The sequence below is a fragment of the Marmota monax genome, unplaced genomic scaffold (assembly GCF_021218885.2).
Source record: "Marmota monax isolate L192 unplaced genomic scaffold, Marmota_monax_Labrador192_F-V1.1 WCK01_AAM20220418_F8-fsc00012, whole genome shotgun sequence".
Classification (NCBI taxonomy): domain Eukaryota; kingdom Metazoa; phylum Chordata; class Mammalia; order Rodentia; family Sciuridae; genus Marmota; species Marmota monax.
In genome coordinates, this window is record NW_026695227.1 from 31,532,752 (window position 1) to 31,555,117 (window position 22,366).

Below are 22,366 nucleotides of genomic sequence, written 5' to 3' on the forward strand. Positions count from 1 at the left end.
TTGAAGGAATTAAATGTAGACAAGTACAGCATTAATTATTTGTAGTACAAAGAGATATATTCTCTGAATCCTTTAAATAGCAAACTCCATAATGCTCTTAAAAGTGATTGATCATATATAGTTATTAGATACAGTTTTAAGAAACAAATTATACTAAATATAATGAGGAATATATATTTGCATATATGCATATATGCAAACATATCTAACCTCATTTTATTTCCTCATGAACTAACATTTTCAAGTGGCAGTATACATGTCTTTTTTTTTTTTAAAAGGGAGGGGGAGAGAGAGAGAGAGAGAAAGAATTTTAATATTTTATTTTTTATTTATCGGCGGACACAACATCTTTGTTTGTATGTGGTGCTGAGGATCAAACCCGGGCCGCACACATGCCAGGAGAGCGCGCTACCGCTTGAGCCACATCCCCAGCCCCGAGTATACATGTCTTAACATGCTCTGTATACGTGCATGTAAATGGCACTGTCATAGATTCATTTTTTATGGCTTATCTTTAAAAGAGTTATCTTTTATTGGTTAGTAACCACATTGCATTTTTGACAGATGTTGTGATACCAGTTCATTGAAATTTTAAAAACTTGCTTTGTGGTCTGGTATATGGTCAGTTTTTATAAATGTTCTATTTGTTTAAAAAGAATATGTATCAACAAGAGCTCCACAAGAGAATTAAGCTCCACAGAAAATTGAGTAACTTTCTAGTTCTTCCAAAGATGGTACATAACCAGCATCATTTCACATGCACAGGAGATAAGTCCTCCATTTTTTTTTAAAATTTATTTATTTTTATGTGGTGCTGAGGATCGAACCCAGGGCCTCGCAAGTACTAGACAAGAGCTCTACCACTGAGCTACAATCCCAGCCCTAAGACCTCCATTTTATGTGATGAGAAAAATGTGATGAATTGCTTAAGATTATTTATAAATGACTTAGAAGTTTGTATACAGACATCCACTAGTGTGGCCTGTTTACTAAATGACAGTATATTTTGAATAGCAGTGATTTGATTCACTGAATTTTAGATGTTTTAGATTTTTGAGATTTTTCTTAAAAAAACTTCATTGACATTTACCCATTTAAAGTATGTATAATTCAGTGTTCTTTGAAGTTCACAGTATTGTTATAACCATTACCATAATCTTTATTAGTGCACCTCCCCAAAAAGAAAGCCCCCTATATTCATTAGCAGTCACTTCTCATTTCCCACTACACATCCCCTGGCAACCACTAAAATATTTTCTGGTTCTGTGCATTTGCCTATCTGGACATTCATATAATGGCATCATATAAATGTAGTCTTTTACTTAGCATAGAATTTCCAAGGTTCATCCATATTGTAGCACGTATCAGAATGTTATTTCTTTTTATTGCTGGATAATATTTCACTGTGTAGAAATACTATATTTTGTTTATTCATTTATCAGTTGATGGGCATTTGGGTTGCTTCCATTTTGGGGATATAAGCAATGCTGCTATCAACATCCGTATACAATTTTTTTTTTTTTTTGGTAAATGTGGGTGGTTTTATCTGAGGAGGTTTTTAAAGCTTCAACATAAATATTACCCATTACAAAAATTCAGACAACCCACATTAGTGTCTTTTCATTTGTGATTTTTTTCCCTGAGATTTTTTTTTTTTTTTTTTTAAATTTTGGGTTGGAAAGCCTACTAATAGATCAGTGAATCCAGCTCTAGTACTCTTTTTTTTTTTTTTTTTTTTAAGAGAGAGAGAGAGAGAGAATTTTAATCTTTTATTTTTCGGCAGGCACAACATCTTTGTATGTGGTGCTGAGGATCGAACCCGGGCCGCACGCATGCCAGGCGAGCACGCTACCGCTTGAGCCACATCCCCAGCCCTTTCCCTGAGATTTTGATGTTAGTAGGAAAAGAGTTGGTGGAGAGGGGAACTAACATTTATTGAGTGTGCAAACTGGACTAAGCACTCTGCTAGGAGCATCGTGTACATTATTTTACTTAATTCTGTAACAATCCTTTGCATTTCCTTTACAGATGAAAAAACAAAAACTTAGAAGCCTTAATTAAATCAACGAAAGTGGCTTAGTTAATAAGTGATGAGCCAGGCTTAGAATCTAGATCTCTTTGACTTCAGAGCATCACACAAATTTGGAAGATTGGATTTCTAAAAACACTTACAAAGGGTAATCAAATTACTTTTCAGCAAATCAGGCCTTTCTGATGATATATCTTCCTTTCCTTGACAACATTCATTTTCTATCATTGTAAAGAAGGTCATAATTGTATGCCTGTTGATAACATAGTTAGTAGTTTTAGGATCTTTTGAAGGTGAGGGTCTTTTGTCAGTGTTTATACTGAATCATGATGGAATATAATCAGTAAAAGTAAAGATGATCTAGCCCAAGCTTGAGGAATTTCCTGGAATTTCTAATAGCTCTGTACAGCAGGCTCTTAATCTGAACACAGAGGAAAAACATTCTTCTCACAGTTTGCTTATTTCCAGGCGGTAGTCCTTCAACAATTAGCAAATTAGAAATTGGAAGTTGTGTTTACATGTCTATTTTTAACTCATAGCTTATTTTGATAATGTTTTGATGGGGGAACTCATAGCATATCAAATGGTTGCAGTTTTTAATTCAGTAATGAAAATAATTTAGAAAAATTATTTGTAGTGAAAACTCATGGAAAAAGCATGTATCAGAAATATTAGCACTGTCTAGATCAACTAGTTCAAGAATCTGAACTTGTGTTTTTAAATGATTTATTAGTTCAAGAGTTTCTGTGAAGTACTCTGATTTCAAATAAGTAAATCATATTTACTTTGTGACATTTCAGCTTGATCGAAACCTTATTTATAAAGCCAAGACTGGATACAAATAAAGATTTATCAAGAATATTAATAGTGAAAAGTTTGTAAGGGGTATATCTTACCAACATAACAGTTAAGTTAGTTTTGAAAGTTTTAGTACTGTGGCTTGTGGTTCTGGTGTGGACACTAGTTGTTTGCTGCCACTGACTGATAATGGTGTCATTTTCTATATAGCTGTGGGTGTGATACAGGTAACAGGTTTGGGAGGTCCCAAACCTCCCAAATAGCAGGCACTTAAACAAGGTAGAAATTGATTTCTGGGTCATGCAGTAGCTTGAACTGGTATTAGTAACTCTGCTTCATGAAGTCATCAGGCTTTAGGCTCTTTTTATTCTGTTCCTTCATCTTTCTTGGGTCTGGCTCGCAACCTATTGCCCAAGATGGCTGATTACTACAGTACTGCTTTAGTCATCTGGAAGGGAGGAAAGGAAAGGGAGGTCATTCTGTTTCTATTTAAGTGTAATACCTGGAAGTTGCACAGATGTTTTCTATCACTTCCACATTGAACAGACATTGGGTTTTTGACCACTTAGCTATAAAGAGACTAGGAAATGTGTTTTTATTCTGATTGGTTGTTTTCCCAGCTAAAAATGTATTTATGGAAGACAAAAAAAGAGATTCTGGACTGCTCTCTCCTTAAACCCTTTGGCATACAAACTATTGTGCTTGCCTTTTTTCTCCCCTTTTATGCTTGACATTTATAATGATGTTTCCTCCTCTTTCATGTTCTGTGAAAATATCATGTCTGCATTCTTTTTTTTTAAAACTGTTTTTTTTTTTTTTAAGGCATTGTACCTTTATTTATTTATTTTTATCTGGTACTGAGGATCAAACCCAGGGCCTCATACATGCTAGGTGAGTGATCTACCACTGAGCCACAATCCCAGCCCAATGACTGCATTCTTAAAGCCTCATTCTGAAAAAACTATAGTATGAAAATATTTGTTTCAAATGAGAAAGAGTAAAGAAATAGTATTTCAAATTCACATCCACAAAGTGTTTTTTTTTAATATTTATTATTTAGTTTTAGATGGGCACAATATTTTATTTTTATGTGGTGCTGAGGATCAAACCCAATGTCTCATGCATGCTAGGTGAGCGTTCTACCACTGAGCCACAACACCAGCCCCCGCCACAAAGTATTTATATATAATCTTTATTTTTATGTGGTGCTGAGGATTAAACTTAGTGCCTCACACATGCGAGGCAAGCGCTTTACCATTGATCTACAGCCCCAGTCCCCCCACAAAGTATTTTTAATGCAAGAATTTTAATAGTTTTGAAAATTTTGAATAATATAATAAATAAGTATATGTTTAATACCTAAAAATAATCGAACAAATTCAACATTTGATGACATCTTGCTTTTATTCTAGATTAATAATGGTTTTCTAACTGCCAGCATCACTGTCTTTATTTTTTTATTTTTTAACTTTATTTTATTTACTTATTTATTTATTTTTATGTGGTGCTGAGGATTGAACCCAGGGCCTTGCATGTGGGAAGCGAGAGCTCTACTGCTGAGCCATAACCCCAGCCCAACATCACTGTCTTTATATAGAGTGCTTAGACTGCTTAATATTCACACTTCTGCATACTGAGACCTTGAAAATTTATAATTTTTAAGTAATGTTACATTCAGATATGTGCTAATATTTTGTTATTTTGGGAAAAAAGAATGCTGTGGAGAAGTTTTTGTTATTATTGGGAGTAGTGGTCCTTCCCCTCTTTTAATCCCTAGTTTGTGATTAGTACATTGAGTGAAGTACAGGAAATATCTGTTAGAACTCTGAAGTATTATTCCTTGCATTGTTGTTTTTGCTATTTTAGGGTAAGGAATTCATTGTGTGTGTGGTTTTGTTCCCCCTCCCTGTGTGAAACTACAGGAAAGAAGTAGATTTTTCTGTAACAATATTGGAGACATATCTCTAGGGGGACAATAAACACACAGATTATAGAGAAAGCATGCTATATCAACCAAACCAAAAGTTACACCTCAAACATTGGTGGGTAAGTGTTTATAAAGTTACAGGTACTTTTAAGAATTCTTAGACATACCATCATCCCTCTTTTTTTTTTTTTTAAGTTGTAGTTGAGTACAATACCTTCATTTGATTTATTTATTTTTATGTGGTGCTGAGGATCAAACCTAGTGCTTCACACATGTGAGGTGAATGCTCTACCACTGAGCCACAACCCTAGCCCTCATCCATCTCTTTTAAGCACTATTTTACCTTGTAAGGGCATCAGCTCTTACACTACCAAAATGCCATGGACACCTTTCTTATAAGTTACATAGCTGCAAGATCATTTTTATTCTATTTGGTTGCTTCTCCACCCTTCCTCAGTAGCTTCTGTTACTGAGTGTTATTAACATTTAACATTTATTCTTTTGCTGAGGCTGCATTGAGGTGTGTGGATTGTTTTTATTTAATCTTTAAAAATAGTGACCACCAGCAAGTTATTTTAAATTGTGCCATGCTAGGCTGGGGTTGTAGCTCAGTGCTAGAGTGCTTGCCTAGCACAGGTCCTGAGGCCCTGGGTTCAATCCTCAGTACCACATAAAGATAAATAAATAAAATAAAGGTATTGTATCCATCTACAACTATAAAAAACAATTAAAAAAAAATTGTGCCATGCTAAAGAAGAACCAGAAGCAACAGCTGGCTGTTTTTGTTAACTCAGGGTGAACCCTGTGGGGTTAAGGAGCTCTTCTTTCCTTCCCATCAGTGCTTCTGATGTTTTTTTCGTCTCCCTGTCCCCCAATAATCTATTACTTCAGTCATTCTTTTACCAGACTGACCCCTCTGAAATTTTACCACCATGTACCCCAAAGTCAGTCCTGGACCAGCATTAATCTCTTCATGTAATCTCTGCCCTTTCTCCCTTGCCTTTAATGAGCACATGACAATTTCCATTTTTAGTGATTCCTATAAAACACAATCTTCAGTCTTCTATATTCTCTTCTTTTTTTTTTTTAAAGGGCATAACAGAGGTTTGGGATCTCCCGCCCCACCACCACCACCATCAGGGATTGAACCCAGGGGCACTTAACCACTGAGCCACATTCCCAGCCCTTTTTTGTATTTTATTTAGGGACAGGGTCTTGCTAAGCCTGGCTTTGAATTCACAATCCTTCTGCCTCAGCGCCCTGGGCTTTCAGGCATGTGCCACCAGGCCTGAGTAGCAGATGTTTATTTAGGAAAGTAGATGAATGTTCAAGAGAAAATGAGGACAATGTCCAGAGAGCCTATGAGGTAAAACAAAGAATATACATTCAAGGGAGAATGTGGGCTGTCCCCAGAGGGATAGCTAATCAAGTATTCTTGATTATTTGTTCATGGCTTTGTCTTTATGTCTAAGTTCATAGAGAAGAAAGGTAGGACTGAGAATTAGGGAGGAGAATTAGTTTAGGAGGGAACCTTTCCATGTTCCTGGTAGCCTTTCCTGAATTCTTTGGAATCTTGTTACTTCTTTCAGAGAATGTGTTCTGCCATCCCAAGATAAATTCTCAGTATATTTCCTGTAAATACTTTTTAAATTATAGAAGTTAGGTTGATAGTGCTGCAAATCATTTATTCAACTAGTATTGTTGATTGCTTCTGTTCTATCAGATTCTTGCTTCCTTCTACTCTTTTTTTTTTTTTTAATCCTCCTATCCCCCAACTCAAAGTTATTCCAGCCATTAGGCTTCTCCTTGGGACTACTGGAGAAAAATCACAAAACTGTAGAAATTGATGCCACTAAAAAAAGTTCTGTTTTCCTGTCTCCCTGGACTCTCGGCACTGTCTGGGATTAGTCAACATTTTTTTGAGTTAACTTCCTCTGCCACTATTAGAGGCATTAGAATGCCATGTCATTGCTTTTTTGTACTCGGAACTAAGAATATCACATGTATTATCTCTTAATAACATGTAGGTTTTATTATCCTCATATTAAAAGAGGAAATTGAGCCTTAGAGAGATTAACTTTTTCAGATTCAACTGGATAAAAACTGGGGAAGAGTGTGTGCCTCCCATACCTATAGAGGCAACTCTGAATATCTTTAATAAAACTATTTTCTCCAAATCCTCTTTCCCTCTTAGAAAGGCAGCATGGAGTAGTAGTTAAGAGCTTGGGTCTGAGCCAGACTTGAAACTGGAGCTCTCACAATGTTGTTTTTTTGGTGCAGATTCACTTAATCTCCTCGTGCGTGCCTCACTTTTCTCACCTGAAAACTGGAACTATTAATATATCATCCCTTGAGATTATTTTGAGGGTATTAATTTAATATAGTGTGTGGGGGGAAATAGACAAAAAACTTTTTACTCTGACTCTTGCACATAAAAAATTTAGAGGTTATCAAGTCAGAGCCCCTTCATGGGGTCTGAATCAACTCCTAATGCTCCCCTAATATCTATACCTACCTTTTTTCCTTCCTTCCTTCCTTCCTTCCTTCCTTCCTTCCTTCCTTCCTTCCTTCCTTCCATCCATCCATCAAATTCTACAATCCTTTCACCCTTTTATACATCTGGGCAAACACAGAAAATGATGATATTTATTCCATACTGTGGAATAAAAAGATTGCCTTTTGGAAGTGACTGTCTTCCCATTCCCTCAGGCTTTGTCAGGCTGCCTGAGGGCTGAAGATAAACATTTCCACACCCATAAAAGTACTTACAGATCCAGAGCCTACACCACCATCCCAGTTTAGGTTGGGAAGCCCTGGAGCTAACCATTGAATGATGTGGTTCAATGGGGCAGCCCTGTTGAAATCTTTTAGACCTCATAGCCACCATTATCAAACTTGCAATTAAATAACTAATTATAGAATTGTTTTTGGATGTCTCTATGCTGGAAGATACTACAAAATTATAATTAGGACCATAAATGTGGGACTGTGTCCTAAGCCAAAGTAGTACTTTGCATATAGGAAGTTCTTGTATTTGTGGGCTGAATCAGTGTTGCAACCTTTTCCTAATAGTGCTTTATCTGTAACATATTTATCCATCTTTAAGAAAAAGACCCACGCCTTTTGACTCTAGCATTTTGTAAATATTATGCAGTATCTCATTCCCTTTAAGACACATTAAAAGAAAAAAAATCCATTGCACTCATTTCACCTCTTATTCATTCATCAGTACTCTAATCTTTCTCCACTATTCCTTTAAAACTGCTCTTAACTGGTTCATTGGTGATCTAGCTGCTAAACCCAGTGGGTATTTTTAAAAAATTCTTCTTTTTTTTTTTTTTTTTTTTTAGTTGTAGATGGATACAATGCCATTATTTTATTTATTCATTTTTATGTGGTGCTGAGGATCAAACCCAGTGCCTCACACATGCTAGGCAAGTGCTCTACCACTGAGCTACAACCCCAGCCCCTCCAGTGGTTTTTTTCTTTCTTTCTTTTTTTTTTTTTTTTAGTGCTTATTTTATATTTGTGACTATATTCATCATCTCTTCCTTTCTTTCCCTGTGTGTCAGTATCAACTCTTTCCCCTACCTGTTCTTTACAGGATTCCTTTGGGTGATATCATTCATACCCAAGACTTCAGCTACCACCTCCTACACTGATGGTTTCCAAAATCTATATACCTATGCTAGAGCTAATCTGTTGCCTACTGGATATCCTCCCTTGTTTTTGACTAGCCATATATTAGCGGTGCCAGACAAGTGGCATTCATCAAACACTGATCAAAAGCAGCATAGAGCTTTTGAGATCCTTAGGCCTACAGATGAGGAAGCTGAGGCTTAAAAATGTATAATAACTTCCCTAGAGTCATAGACCTTGTTTGTAGCAAAAGAGAGTCTCTGGATACCTGAAACCTGAGGTTATAGATCTCTGCCAAACATAAACTGTTTTCTGCTTCATTGGAGAAAACTTTTCCACTCTGACCTAAATGACTTGCTTATTTTATGATCCACGAGCTACAGCAATGGCAGTATTCTCCTTTCTTGTGTTTTTCCTTGTAAATTTTTTGGTTCCCAGAGCAGTATGAATTGATTACCAACAAAATTTTTTTCTCTTCAAAATTTTTTATACTTGCAAGAGCTCCTGCTTAGATTTTGATCAGTTGTTACTTTTATCTCCCCTATTTGATAAAGAATGCCTGGCTCATGTACACTGTTTAATGCCAAATTTAGTGACTAGTAATAGATGTTTTTATTAATTGATTAATTATCAGGAATTGAACCCAGGGAGCTTAACTACTAAGCCAGATCCCAGACTTTTAAAATATTTTATTTAGAGAGAAGATCTCTCTGAGTTGTTTAGGACCTTGCTAAGTTGCTGAGGCTGGCTTTGAACTCAAGATCCTCCTGCGTTAGCCTCCAGAGCCGCTGGGATTACAAGTGTGTGATACTGAGCCTGGCTATTGCCTGGTTTTAAAAAATTGTTCTAATGGATGCCAGAATAAAGCAGGGAGTAATTGACTATATCTAACTATTATTTGTATTGTTTTGGTACTGAGGATTGAACCCCAGAGCACTGTACCAGTGAACTACATCCCCAGTCCTTTTTATTTTTTGAGACAGAGTCCTGCTAATTTGCTGAGAGTCTTGCTAAATTACTTAGGCTGGCCTCTAACTTTTGACCCTCCTGCGTTGCTGGGAATTCAGGCACGTGCCACTGCACCTGCCTCTAGCTATTATTGCTGCAAACAGTTTTCTAATATTTCTAAGGAAATTAAAGATAAAAGTCAGGGGAAAAAAGCGGCCATAAAGAAAATTATCTCCCCTGCCACCCCCCATTTTCCCCCCTCCTTTTGGTAGTTTGGCAACATTCATGGTTAAATATATGCAGGCCTATTTTGTACATAATGGCACTATTTATATATATATATACACACACACATACACTCATTTCTTGTTTAGATAATTTTTCCTTCTCATTGAGTTATCGTTTTTCTTACTTTTAGATTGTTAGCATCTGAAGGCACTAACTTTGTTGGCTCTTAGTGCTCAAAATTTAGCATCTTAAATTGTCTGTAGAGACACTTAATGCACTCTCTCTGCCTCCTCTTTTAAAAAGAATCAGCCTGCTGGCTGCAGTGGTGCCTGCCTGTAGTCCCAGTGACTCTGGAGACTGAGGCAAGAGGATCATGAGTTTGAGGCCAGACTCAACAACTTAGTTAGACCCTGTCTCAAAATAAAAAATGTAAAAAGGTTTGGGGACTTAGCTCAGTGATAAAGCACCTCCTGGGTTCAGTCACTAATACCAAAAGCTCAGTGGTAAAGTAGAGCTCTTGCCTGAAAAAAAGCAACCAGCCTAGAATTTTCTAAATAACCCTTTTAGTGATAAAGATCTTGAAGACTCATCATAAGCACTCAATGTAGGAATTATTCCAGTTTTACCTATTATGAAACCGAGGAACAAAGTTGCTCACTAACTTACCTATTTGTGAGTAAATGACAGACTTAGGGTCCAATGCCATATAAATTTCCTACTAGGGGGAAAGTCCTCTGTTTTTCCCACTGACTGAGCAAATTCATGATTCCTTTTGCTTTTAAACTTTCAAGCCATTTGCGTAGCAAATTTCTTATTTGCAGGCATAGTTTTTCTAAGTAGACAAATGAGCATAACTTTTGCATTAGGTAGATTAATTTAACCAGCTGCCTGATGTAGTCAGGCTTACAGTTTGGTTTCTCAGTGTCTTAAGTGTTATACTTGTTGATTTGTATTTGTTTGAACTTGCTTTGTGCCTTAGGTGAAATACCATTTGTAAGAAGTCATATGTATATGACCTAGAAAACAGAGTTGTGCAGCCAAAAATGATTCTATGATTTGAATTTGGGGAGTAAGCAATCTGGGCTTATCCTCTACTTCTTAACACAGAAAATGTTTAGTAATTGTCATAAATGAGGTGAGAGGACATCTACTGAGAATGGAAAGTTGAATTTCCTTGAAATTTTTTGTAAGATTAGCAAGGTTCGAGTTGCAAGAAGACGGTCAAACTGGGTGTGATGGCACACGCCTGTAATCCCAGCGGCTCAGGAGGCTGAGGCAGGAGGATCATGAGTTCTAAGCCAGCCTCACCAACAGCAAGGCTCTAAGCAACTCAGTGAGACCCTGTCTCTAAGTAAAATACAAAATAGGACTGGGGATGTGGCTCAGTAGTTGAGTGCTCCTGAGTTCAATCCTCAGTACCAAAAAAGAAGAGAGAAGACTATCAGTTGAAGACTTTTAGAACTATTGATTTTTTTTTTAAGTTAGATGAATAAAAATTCCCATGTTTTAATGGACTGTAGAATTTTATCAGAGTTTTATTTCTGGCTAAACTATGAAAATGTGATCTTAAGATTGTTTTTATCTGGTGTAAAAATAAACTATAGAGAGAATTAGAAATAAGCCAGTGTTTTTGATGGATTAGAGTCCTCTTGGACAAATTCCACTGAGATATAGCAAGAAAAGTAGGTATAGAAAAACAAAAATCAGCGGCTAGTGTAAGGGGTAAGAAGACCATTGTATTTTATGACTGTGTGCTTTATGTGTTTGTGAGCTTTCATGCATCCCTTCTGAAGGAAGATGTTTGAAAATCAGTGACCACTGAATGTAATTTTATTGAATAAAATTAATATATAGCTCAGTTGGTAGAGGGTTTGCCTCGCATGCACAAGGCCCCAGGTTCAATCCCCAGCACCAGGGGGGAAAAAAAAGGAAAAAAATTAATATTACAGGGGCTAGGGGTTGTGGCTCAGTGGCAAAGCGCTCACCTAACGTGTGAAGAACTGGGTTCGATCCTCAGCGCCACATAAGAAAATAAATAAATAAAATAAAAGTATTGTGTCCACCTACAACTAAAAAAAAAGTTTTTAAAATTAATATTTTCAAGGGAAATAATAATAATAAAATATAATGATAAAAAATTTGCCATGTCTTCTGGCCAGCTATATCCAGGATAGGATCCAGTTCCTCGCCTTTTTCAGCATTGCTTAAAATTGACCTCATTCACATTCTCAGCCTTATCTGTCTATCTATCCATCTATCTGTCTATTTATTTATTTTCAATCTCTTTCTCTGTGTGGGTCTATTTACATCCTCTGTGAATGAAGAGTAATAACCTCAGTTCCAGCCAAAACCAACATCTACAACCTTCCTATCTAAAATTTACATTTAAAGATGAATTAGGTTGAGGAGATACAGGTGTATAGATTTGAAGACAATGACTCTTTAAAACTTTTTCTTCTTAGTCTCTCATTTCTTTTGGTCTCCCATTTTTTTCCCCTCTTAATTACCCCTTAACAAATGAAAAGGCCATATTCTATATTAGGTGAATATTTAGTAATAATAATGACTTTTTTAACTGCCATTTTTAACAGCAGCTGGACACAGTTCTTAGGAGTTGGCTGTCTCATTTAGAAGATGAAAGGTATTTAGAGACAATTCACTCCAGGATTCTGGGGGATGGGGGGATTGTTGATGTCTTTTAGAAAGTCATCTATATATTTTGAAGAAAGTCATAAAAACAGTTAATCACATGTTGTTCATTTTATGAATAATAGGTTAGTTTTATTCCTTTATGGCATCTGATCTGGAGGCTACCTACAAAGAAAAGCAGTAGACAAAGAACAATAAGAAAAGGCTACGGGAACTGGAGATGCCCCTCAGTGGTAGAGCTAGTCTAGCTTATGTCTTTCAGCAACACATTTATCTTATAGCCTTGTAGTTTCTTGTTTTGTCATGAAGGTGATATTTTTCTGTTGATTGAAGATTGAATAGGGTTTTTAATCTGAATTGGTTTCAGAATATTTTGAAAATTGAGAACGGTGGTTGTGTTCTATAGAGCTGTTTATAAAAGAGGGAAGTAGAGCTGGCCCAGTGGTGTGCACCTGTAATCCCAACTATTTGGAAGGTTGAGGCAGGAAGATGGCAAGTTTGAAGTCATGCTTGGCAACATAAGTGAGTCCCTGCCTCAAACAAACAAACAAACAAATAGAGTGAGGGGGAGACTGGGCTTGGTGTTGCTTTACTATGATCCCAGATGCTTGAGGGCAGAGGTAAGAGGATTGTAAATTTGAGACCCCCCAGGGAAATTGAGTGAGACTGTCTGAAAATAAAAAAATAAAAAGTGCTCTGCGTGGTTAAGTGATAGAGTGCTTGCCTAGCACATGTGAAACCCTGTGTTCCACCCCCTGTACTGAAAGAAGGAGAGTAAATTAGTGAATCTGGGGGTAAACCTCAGCCCCAGACTTTAAGTGTCTGAGGATTCCATGTTGAGAAATAAATAGTGGAGTCCTACCTTTATTATTTTTTTTAATTAAAAAATTTTTTTGTAGTTCTATATGGACAGAATGCCTTTATTTTGTTATGTGACGCTAAGTATTGAACCCCAGCCCCATTTTATATAACCTCACATGTGTTAGGCAAGCACTCTGCAACTGAGCCATAACCCCAGCCCCCGGAGTCTTACCCTTTGATTCGACCTGAAGTACCAGCAGTAAGTCCAGTGAGCTGTTCATCAGAGATTGAGTGTATAGCTTTTATATCTTTTGTTGCTCCATGGCTTGGCCTTTTCTTCTATGGTGGGCTTGATAAACTGTCTTCATCTTCATTGTCTGTCTGTTCTAAAAGTCATGCTTCCAGGCATAACCCAGGAGCAACTTTTGTGCCATCTTCCCAATCTTTCTAGATCAGAATTGGGAGCCTCTTTCTGAAAAGGAATATGGGGTAGTGTTTAAGAGCAGAGACTCTGCAGTTCAGCCTGCCTGGGTTCAAATCCTGATCACAGTACTTACTAGATGTGACTATAGATAGTTGCTTCAGCTTCTGTGCCCTGTAAAATGAGAGTGAAGATAATATCACAATGAAAGACAGTTGCAAGACTCTTGAAATGGAGACTGATACATTGTAAGCCTTGATAAGTGTTCTCATTTATGTTTATTGAGTATTATAATTATTTTGTTACCATTATTTCCTTTGTGCTTAGAGAGAACTTTGTTCATAATCTCTAGTGTAGCCCTTGTCAGTTTTTTTTTTTTTTGGTGTGTGTGTGTGTGTGTTTTGGTACTGGGGACTGAATCCAGGTCCTTTCACATTCAAGGGAAGTGGTCAACCACTAAGCTATACAGCTCTTTTTACCTTATTTTGAGACAGAGTCTCACTAAGTTACCAAGGCCGGCCTTGAATTTGTGTTCCTCCTGCCCCAGTTTCCCCAGTAGCTGGTATTACAAGCATGTGCCACTATGCCTAGCTACTTGGTATTTTTATTGTGATTATTTGTTTAGACTGGTAACTTTAGACACTATTATTTCATTTTTCATTAATACTCTGTGTGTCCATTCAGTTCTCAAAAATGTTTTTATTGCAATCCTAAAGTCCCCCAGCATGGTTTTTCTGACTGAACAGATATGACTTTGAGGTGGCGCTATAGTAGCACATATCCCCTTTTTCCCATTGGAGCAGAAAGAGTTTATGGCTACAGCTGTAATCCTTCCTCTCTGTCAGGATTGTTCCCTACAGAAAAAGTTATAACTGTTCAGAATTTTCCAAATCCAAAGTTTATTTTACACCTAATTGTTCAGAGTACTTGCAGGACTATAAATGAAATTACCCTACCCTAAGTCCCTGAAAGACTCCTAAACCAGCTACCAAATGTGGCCATATCTGTACTGAACCAGCCAGTAGCAGAGTAAAACTAGCAAACTACTAAGAGATTACATCATTAGAGTTTATACAATATACTCATATTAGAAGGAAAGGCCGTACTAAACCATGTCACCCATTTTGTAAAGTTTTTTTCTTTCTTTCTTTTTTTTTTTTTTTTTTTTTTGGTACTGGGGATTGAACTCAGGGGCACTTGACCATTGAACCACGTCCCCAGCCCCATTTTATATTTTATTTAGAGACAGAGTCTCACTGAGGTGCTTAGCACCTTGCTTTTGCTGAGGCTGGCTTTGAACTTGTGATACTCCTGCCTCAGCCTCCTCAGCCACTGGGATTACAGGCGTGCACCATTATGCCCGGCAGGCTTTTCTTTCTTTAACCAGGCTGAGGTCATCATGCTTCCTTTTGGATTTTTGAACTGCATTTAGTGTGCAACTTTCTCATGGCACTTTATTATGGAGTGTTAGTAATGTTTGTCTCTGTCTCCTTTCTATACCATAGTTTTTTACCCCTGCCCTTGCCTGGCTATAGGGTAGGCTTTAGGTGAATTTCAGAAAATGTTTGTTGGTATTGGTACCTTCTATAGCTCACACCGTGTACTGTATGTGTGTTTGTTGGTGGGGGGGTATTGGGGATTGATCCTAGGGGCACTTCACCACTAAACTCATTCATCCTCAGCTCTTTTTGTTTTTATTTTATTTTTTATTTTAAGACAGGGTCTTACTGAGTTGCCCAGGTTAACCTCTTAACTTTTGAACCTACTGCCTCAGCCTCCCAAGGCACTGGGATTACAGATGTATACCACTATACCTAGCCAGATCCTCTACTTTAAATTTTTATTGGTGCATTATAATTATATATAATAGTGGGATTCATTATGTCATATTTGTACTTGCACAAAACATAAGTCCATCAGTCCAGGCCCTATACTTTTAATCACAATAAAAACTTTGCAAGGTATATACTATTGTTTCCCATTTTATAGATTTGGAAACTGAGACTTGTCCAGAGGTTAAATCAAACATGTCCAGAGTCATATAGCTAGGAAGCTATAAAGCTCTGTTCTAGATGGGGTTGTGTTTAGCTCAGATACTAAATTCTTAATTACAGCCCCGTGGCACCACCTTATCTGTGTAAATGTGTGACTAAATGGCTGACTAAAGGACCATCCTCCCTTCTATCACCTTGTGACCCGTAAGTAGGTTGACTGACAGCTTCTACATACCTCCTCCTTGTCTGCTCACTCTTGTCAGTAGGATTGAACATGACTGGTAGGCTGCTTATACCAGGTCATTTTTGTTGACTCTGGGTAGTGAGAAAAGAAGTTGGGAACATATTTCCTTTCCTTTTTTTTTAATATTTATTTTTTATCTTTATTTTTAATATTTATTTTTTATCTTTATTTTATTTTTATGTGGTGCTGAGAATCGAACCCAGTGCCTCAGGCATGCTAGGCGAGCACACTACCACTTGAGCCACATCCCCAGCCCATATATTTCCTCATACATACATCTTTCCATGCCTGTTATTAGCTATTCAAAATTGTGGTAGGATCGATGCCACTGGGTAGTCTCAAGTGGTTTGGGTCTTAGATCTCTAATGGCTTGTCTCTTGGTTGTTGGGTCAGCATCTTCTTTTTTAAATGTTTCATTTTTGGATAGTAGGAATTGAAACTAAGGGCACTTTACTGCTAAGCTACATCCCTTGGCCTTTTTATTTTTAAAAGTTTTGATAGGGTCTCCCTAAGTTACTGAGGGTTTTGCTAAGTTGCTGAGACTGACATCAAACTTGTGATCATCCTTCCTCAGCCTCCTGAGTTGCTGGGATTACAGCCTATACCACCATGCTCAATGTCTTCTCATAAGACCATGTACCTCCATACCTGCCAGGTACTGCTAACCCCTGGTGTGGCTGCTCTTCTAAGTGTACATGAGGGTGGAAAAAATACTTTATCCTAGTGGGAGGGGTAGGCTAATCTTCATGTATTTAATTCTCAAGAGCCTTGTACAGCGGGTTTACCTTAGGTGCATGCCATTTTATACAGGTATAGTTTTGGTGCTCTTTCATGTTCCATATACCACATGGCAAAAAGTGTGTTCTGAGAATTCCTGTGGTATGACTTAGTGTCTTAAAAGAAGAAGAAAATGACTTAGTGTCTGTGAGCTCCCAAGGTTCCCTTTGGGCTGGGTATCTGAGACTATCCCCTCCTCACGTTAAGCCAGCAGAACCACCCAGAATATTCCAGACTGGATTCCATAGTGCAGCAGTCTCCAAACTTGCCTGACTTTTGAGATCTATTGAAAAGTACTTGTCAGAAGTATAGATTTCTGGCTCCTAATCCAGGCTCATTGAATGAGAATCTCCATGAGAGATTGGGAATTTATGTTTTTACAAGTTTCTCAGATGATTCTTAAAAAATGGTCACTGGCTGGGGATGTAGCTCAGTTGTAGAGTGCTTGTCTAGCATGCATGAGGCCCTGGGTTTCAATCCTCAGCATCACAAAATGCAAAAAATGAGGGTAGATGTGAGAGGAGAGAGAGAAGAGAGCTTAACTACAGGTGGTAAGAATGCTTTAAGAACCCAAACTATCTGTGGATAAGGCAGAAGAATTATAGGTTCAAGGCCAACCTGGGCAACTTAGCCAGACCCTGTCTCAAAATAAAAATTGAAATTAAAGGCTGGGGCTGTAGCTCAGGGGTAAAGTGCTTGCCTAATATGCACAATGTTATTTGGTTCAATCCACAGCACCAAAAAAAGGGGTCGGGGGGGGGGGATGGGAGAAATGTGGAATGACAAATTCTCACTGAAATCTTATGTCTGGTCTAGCTGAGGGGCTATATCTGGATTTGGAGGTTTTCTGCCTTTCAGTGCCCTGTGATTTATATACTATTCCTCTCTTCTAGCAGTCAAAGTATTGCTTTTCTGATCATCTTGAAGGTCTTTTGTCAAGGTAGATGTCCTAAGTTTCAGTAAACTTCTAGCTCACTAAATTCTTTTCCTTGGGTCTTTCACCTTCTGCTGAAGACCTCTATTTCTCCCATTTTAATTTTCTGCCCAAGTACACACATCTTTGATTTATTGTTCTCTTACTGCCTCCATTTTACTAATTCATTCAGCCACTCTTTTAACAAATGTCTATTGTGCCAGACTGTGGGCAGGCTATAGTGATAAACAAGACACAGTCTCTGCCCTCAAGTGCATAGTCTAGTAGGGAGATAGAGGTGTAAACAAATAATTAAAATACCAGATAGCTAAGTGCTATCACAGAAATATGCTCAGAGTTGTAAGAGGGCTAGGAGGAGTAACTAAAAAAACAGTGGAAAGCTCACAATGGAGGTGACTTTTGAGCAGGGTCTATGGTCAGGAAAGAGAGGGGCATCTTTAGGTTACTGAATGGCCAAACATTCATAGTCCTTCCATTCTCAGTGCTGCTCTGTTGTTCCTAGGTCTTTTTAATTCCTTTGCTGTTTTATGAATGTAACAGATCTAATTGGGATGGCTGAATTAGACCTTCTTGATTGACCCCTTTCAAAACCTGAAATGATTGGTTGATGGATATCCCAGCTGCCAAATCTAATAGTTTGTTTCATGACCATTTATTGACAGTGAATGATAGAGACTATAAGCACCGAAGAATGCTTTTTAAAGGCCTTTCATGTGTTCAGAACTATGTGTTCTGAGCTACAAGAAGTGGTCTTTATGCCCCCAGGGAGCAGAGGGGGAGATAAGGAGAGAGAAGGCTGAAGAGCTTTTTAGTGAGGAATGGAAGAGGAGAATGGTCCATTATTTCTTTTACAATAAGAGACATAATTTCCTGTTTCTAATGAAGGCTTCCTTGGTAGTAGGTTCCTGTCCCTTTGTTCATTGTGTATATTGTTTTGGGATTACAAAACTCTGAAGTTGACTAATTTGTAAAGGTTTTTATTTTATTTTTTTTAATGTTTCACTAGACAAAAAGAGATGAAGAACCATTGTGATTAAATTTGTACAATTCAGTAAGTAGGACTGAAATTTAAGCATACGTATTGTTTTTGAAATAATAAATGTTTATTGTAGAAAAATTAGAAAATATAGAAAAAAGAAAAATGCTACAACCAATTCATAATCTTGCAAGCCATAGTGTTAATATATTGACATAAAACTGGGGGTGTTGCTCAGTGGTAGAACATTTGCCTAGCATGTACAAGGCCCTAGATTCAATCCTCAGCGCTTCAAACAAAAGCAATTAAAAAAAAAAAAGGTGTGTAAGTGAGGTGTGGTGGCACACACCAGTAACCCCAGTAACTCAAGAGGCTGAGGTAGCCAGGTGCAGTGGGGCATGTCTGTAATCCCCATGGCTCAGGGGATCACGAGTTCAAGGCCAGCCTCAGCAAAAGTGAGGTACTAAGCAACTCAGTGAGACCCTGTCTCTAAATAAAATACAAAAAAGGGCTGGGGATGTGGCTCAGTGGTTGAATACCTCTGAGTTCAATCCCTGATACTGGCACACCCCCCCCCCCAAAAAAAAAAAAAAAAAAAGAGAGGTGGCTGAGGCAAGAGGATTGCAAGTTGGAGGCCAACCTCAGCAATTTAGTGAGGCCCTAAGCAATTTAGTGAAACTTGTCTTAAAAAAACAAAAAGGGCTGGGAGTGTGACTCAGTGGTAAAGTACCCTTGAGTTAAATCTCCAATACCCCACCTCACAAAAAAGATGTATAAATATTCTATTTCTATGCATACATATATGTATTTTAAAATATTGCTTTTCTGAAAAAGCAGTATTCGGAAAAAGGGAGGCTGAGGCAAGAGAATCCTGAGAAACTTAAGGAGACCCTGTTTCAAAATAAAGAAGAAGCTGGTATATAACTCAGTGATAGAGCTCTCCTGGATTCAATTCCCAGTACCATTAAATAAACAAACCAACAAATTAAAGTGTCTATTTAAAAAGAAACAAATAAATAGAATGTACTGTGTGAACTATTATCTTGTTTTTCTTTCTGCTAAATATTTTGACCATCTTATCGTGTTAGCAAATATGTATCTACAGAATATTTATTTTTAATGAATTTTGTGGGGAGGGTACTGGGAATTGAACCCAGGGGCGCTTAACTACTGAACCATATCCTTAGTCTTTATTTGATTCGATTTTGAGGCAAGGTCTTGCTAAATTGCTCAGGCTGGCTTTGAACTTGAGATCCTCCTGCCTCAGACTCCCAAGTTGCTGGGATTATAGGCATGTATCGCTATACCTGGTTAATATAAATCAAACTTGTTTTGTTAAAATCAGACTCTGTTACAATATAAAACAAAGTGAAACTGGGCTATAATGCCATCCCCTAAGGATAAACAATTTAGTATGTAGCCTTCCAGATTAATTTCTATAAATATGCAAACATATCTCTTACTGTATTTTAAAAGACTAGACCCTAGATACCTCTGTTCTGCTGCTTGCCTTTTGTACTTAATATGTTTTAGACATCTTCCAGTGTCAGTACATTTGGAATACTTGCATATTATCATATAGATCAGGAATCTTTGTCCTCAGAACTGTTGACATTTTATACTGGATAAGTCTTTGTTGTGGAACTGTCCTGTTCATTGCAGGATGTTTCCTAACCTCTGTCTTTCAGATGCCACTAGCACCTCTTCCTCCACTTGTGACAAAACTGTTTCCAGGCATCCCCACCCTGGGGCAGGGTGTGTGTGTGTATGTGTATGCACAATTGCTTCTAGTTGAAAGCCACTTATAAAGATATAAGCAACTAGCTTGCTTCCAGTTTTTTCACTACAAAGAATGGGGCACAGAATGTTTATATTGATTTTTGTGCAACTGTGTTAATATTATCATTAAGTAAATTCCTAGAAGTATGGTTAGTTGCTAAGTCAAAATTTCGATGGAAATTGCCAAATTACTTCAAAAGGGTAATTTATTTATTTTTTTAAAACTATGTTCTTATTATTCCAATGATTATCTGGATCCAGAGCTATATTCTTATGGGTTCTGGATCCAGATAACCAACTTCTGATGAGACACACACCTCTTGGTGACCCACAAACTTAAGCACAGGATCAGCTTTTGTCTTCTCACTTCACCAGACATATACTTCTTGCCATATTTGTTTGTCAGACAGCAACATCATCTGCCTGGTTGCTCAAGCCAGAAACTACCTTCTCTACCCTATATTCACCCACTCAGCAGATTCTATCCAGTGGTACTCCTTAATCTTTCTCTTAATTTGCTTTTCATCTCTGGGAACTTGCTGCAGCACAGATATGCATGTGGTGCCCCCTGCTGCAGCCCTCCAGTGAGCCCTGCTGCTCTCCCCTTAACTAGCATCACCAGCTTCTTTTTAAATAAAACTTTCTTGAAAGGTTGAGACTGGAGGATCCCAAATTTGAGGCCAGCCATGACAATTTAGCGAGATCCTTTTTTAAAATAAAATAATAGAAAGGTCCAGGGATGTGCCTCAGTGATAGTTTCCCAGGGTTCAATCCTAGTCCAAAGTAGAATAGAATAATAGAATAGCTTTCTCTGGTTTAAAAAAAAAATTCAGTTTTGAAAAGCAGTGCTCTATCATATCACATGTACTTCACTACATATACTTGTTCTCCCAGCTTTGACTCAGTCATCTGCCCTTGAATGCCCTGTTGGCCCCCTGCATTTCCTATTCCTTGTAGCCTGCCCTGTACCTGTTTATCTTCTCCCCTTTCCTTATTACCTGAGACATTTCTTGCCACTTCAACCGCACATTTCCTCCATTTATCAGTTTATCCTTATGATATTTTTTGTATCTGTACTTTGTATGTGCTTCATGTTTACTTTTAAAATTTAACCTTGTAGAAAAGACAGCCGTATGTGTAAATAATATAAACCAGTAAATCAAGGAGAGAGGATATAGGAATTCCAGCTTCAGGTTCCAGCACAGATGTTAGGATAGAGGATGGTCTTTTAAATATCCCATTTGAGTGCCTAAGCCATCACTGCTCCTCTTAACTAGACTTATGATTTTTTGTAGTTCTCTGTTGCAGTGTAAGACAATACTTCACAAACCAGTTGCATCCATTTGGTTAAACTGAAATTTCTGAAGGAGATCATTGTCAGCCTCGCAGCATTCCATTTTAGGATATCTTAAATTCCAGGAAGCTAGGGGTACCTACTGTGGCACATGCCTGTAATCCTGGTGACTCGGGAGGCTGAGGCAGGAGGATTGTGAGTTCAAAGCCAGACTCAGCAACTTAGTGATACTCAGCAATTTAGTGAGACCCTGTTTCAAAATAGAAAGGCTAGGGATATGATTTGGTAGTTGAGAGCCCCTGGATTCAGTCCCCAGTGCCAAAAAGAAAAGAAAAGAAAGTCGGGATAGTTTATAACTGGGAATCTCTGCTGGAGCATGTCACACGTTGTTATGCAAGATTGGTACAGGGACAAGCCCTACAATTCTCTGTAAAAAGTCCACTCCAAGTCTGTGGGAAGTTACACTTAGCAAAATTTTGGCAAAGAACCATACATTTTTCTTCAGACTGCGTGTGGTAGTTCTATAACACTCTGTAATTAATTTTATTTTTATAATGAGAACAACCACAGAATAAGAATAATGCATAACCTATTTCTGTTTCTTACTATTTTAGGGGACATCACACAGAAGGGATATGAAAAGAAGAGGTCCAAACTCCTGTCTCCTTACAGCCCACAGACACAAGGTAGGTGATGAGAAATGGTATTAACTTTTTCAGTATTTTTATACCAAATGGATGCTGTCTTACAAGAAATATACCTTTAATTTGTTCCTGTTTTGTTTTTTGTTATTGTTTTGTTTGTTTTCTCCCTTTCTCACCAAGGGAGAGGAAAAAAAGGAAGGAAAGAAAGGAGGAAATGAATCTTAATTGAGCATCTGCCATGTGCAAGGCACTTTAAAAATACACACAGTCATCAAGTCATTTAT

General features: G+C 37.7%; 1 protein-coding gene across 3 annotated transcripts in view; it reads left to right on the plus strand.

Annotated features, from left to right (window-relative positions):
* Dip2b (disco interacting protein 2 homolog B) overlaps window positions 1-22,366 on the plus strand; it is a 236,713-nt gene that overhangs the window by 93,722 nt on the left and 120,625 nt on the right. For all 3 annotated transcript variants that reach the window (XM_046435717.1, XM_046435718.1, XM_046435720.1), the window contains exon 2: window positions 22,053-22,124. In XM_046435717.1, the coding sequence (XP_046291673.1) occupies window positions 22,053-22,124 (72 nt within the window). The remainder of the gene's footprint in view (window positions 1-22,052; window positions 22,125-22,366) is intronic.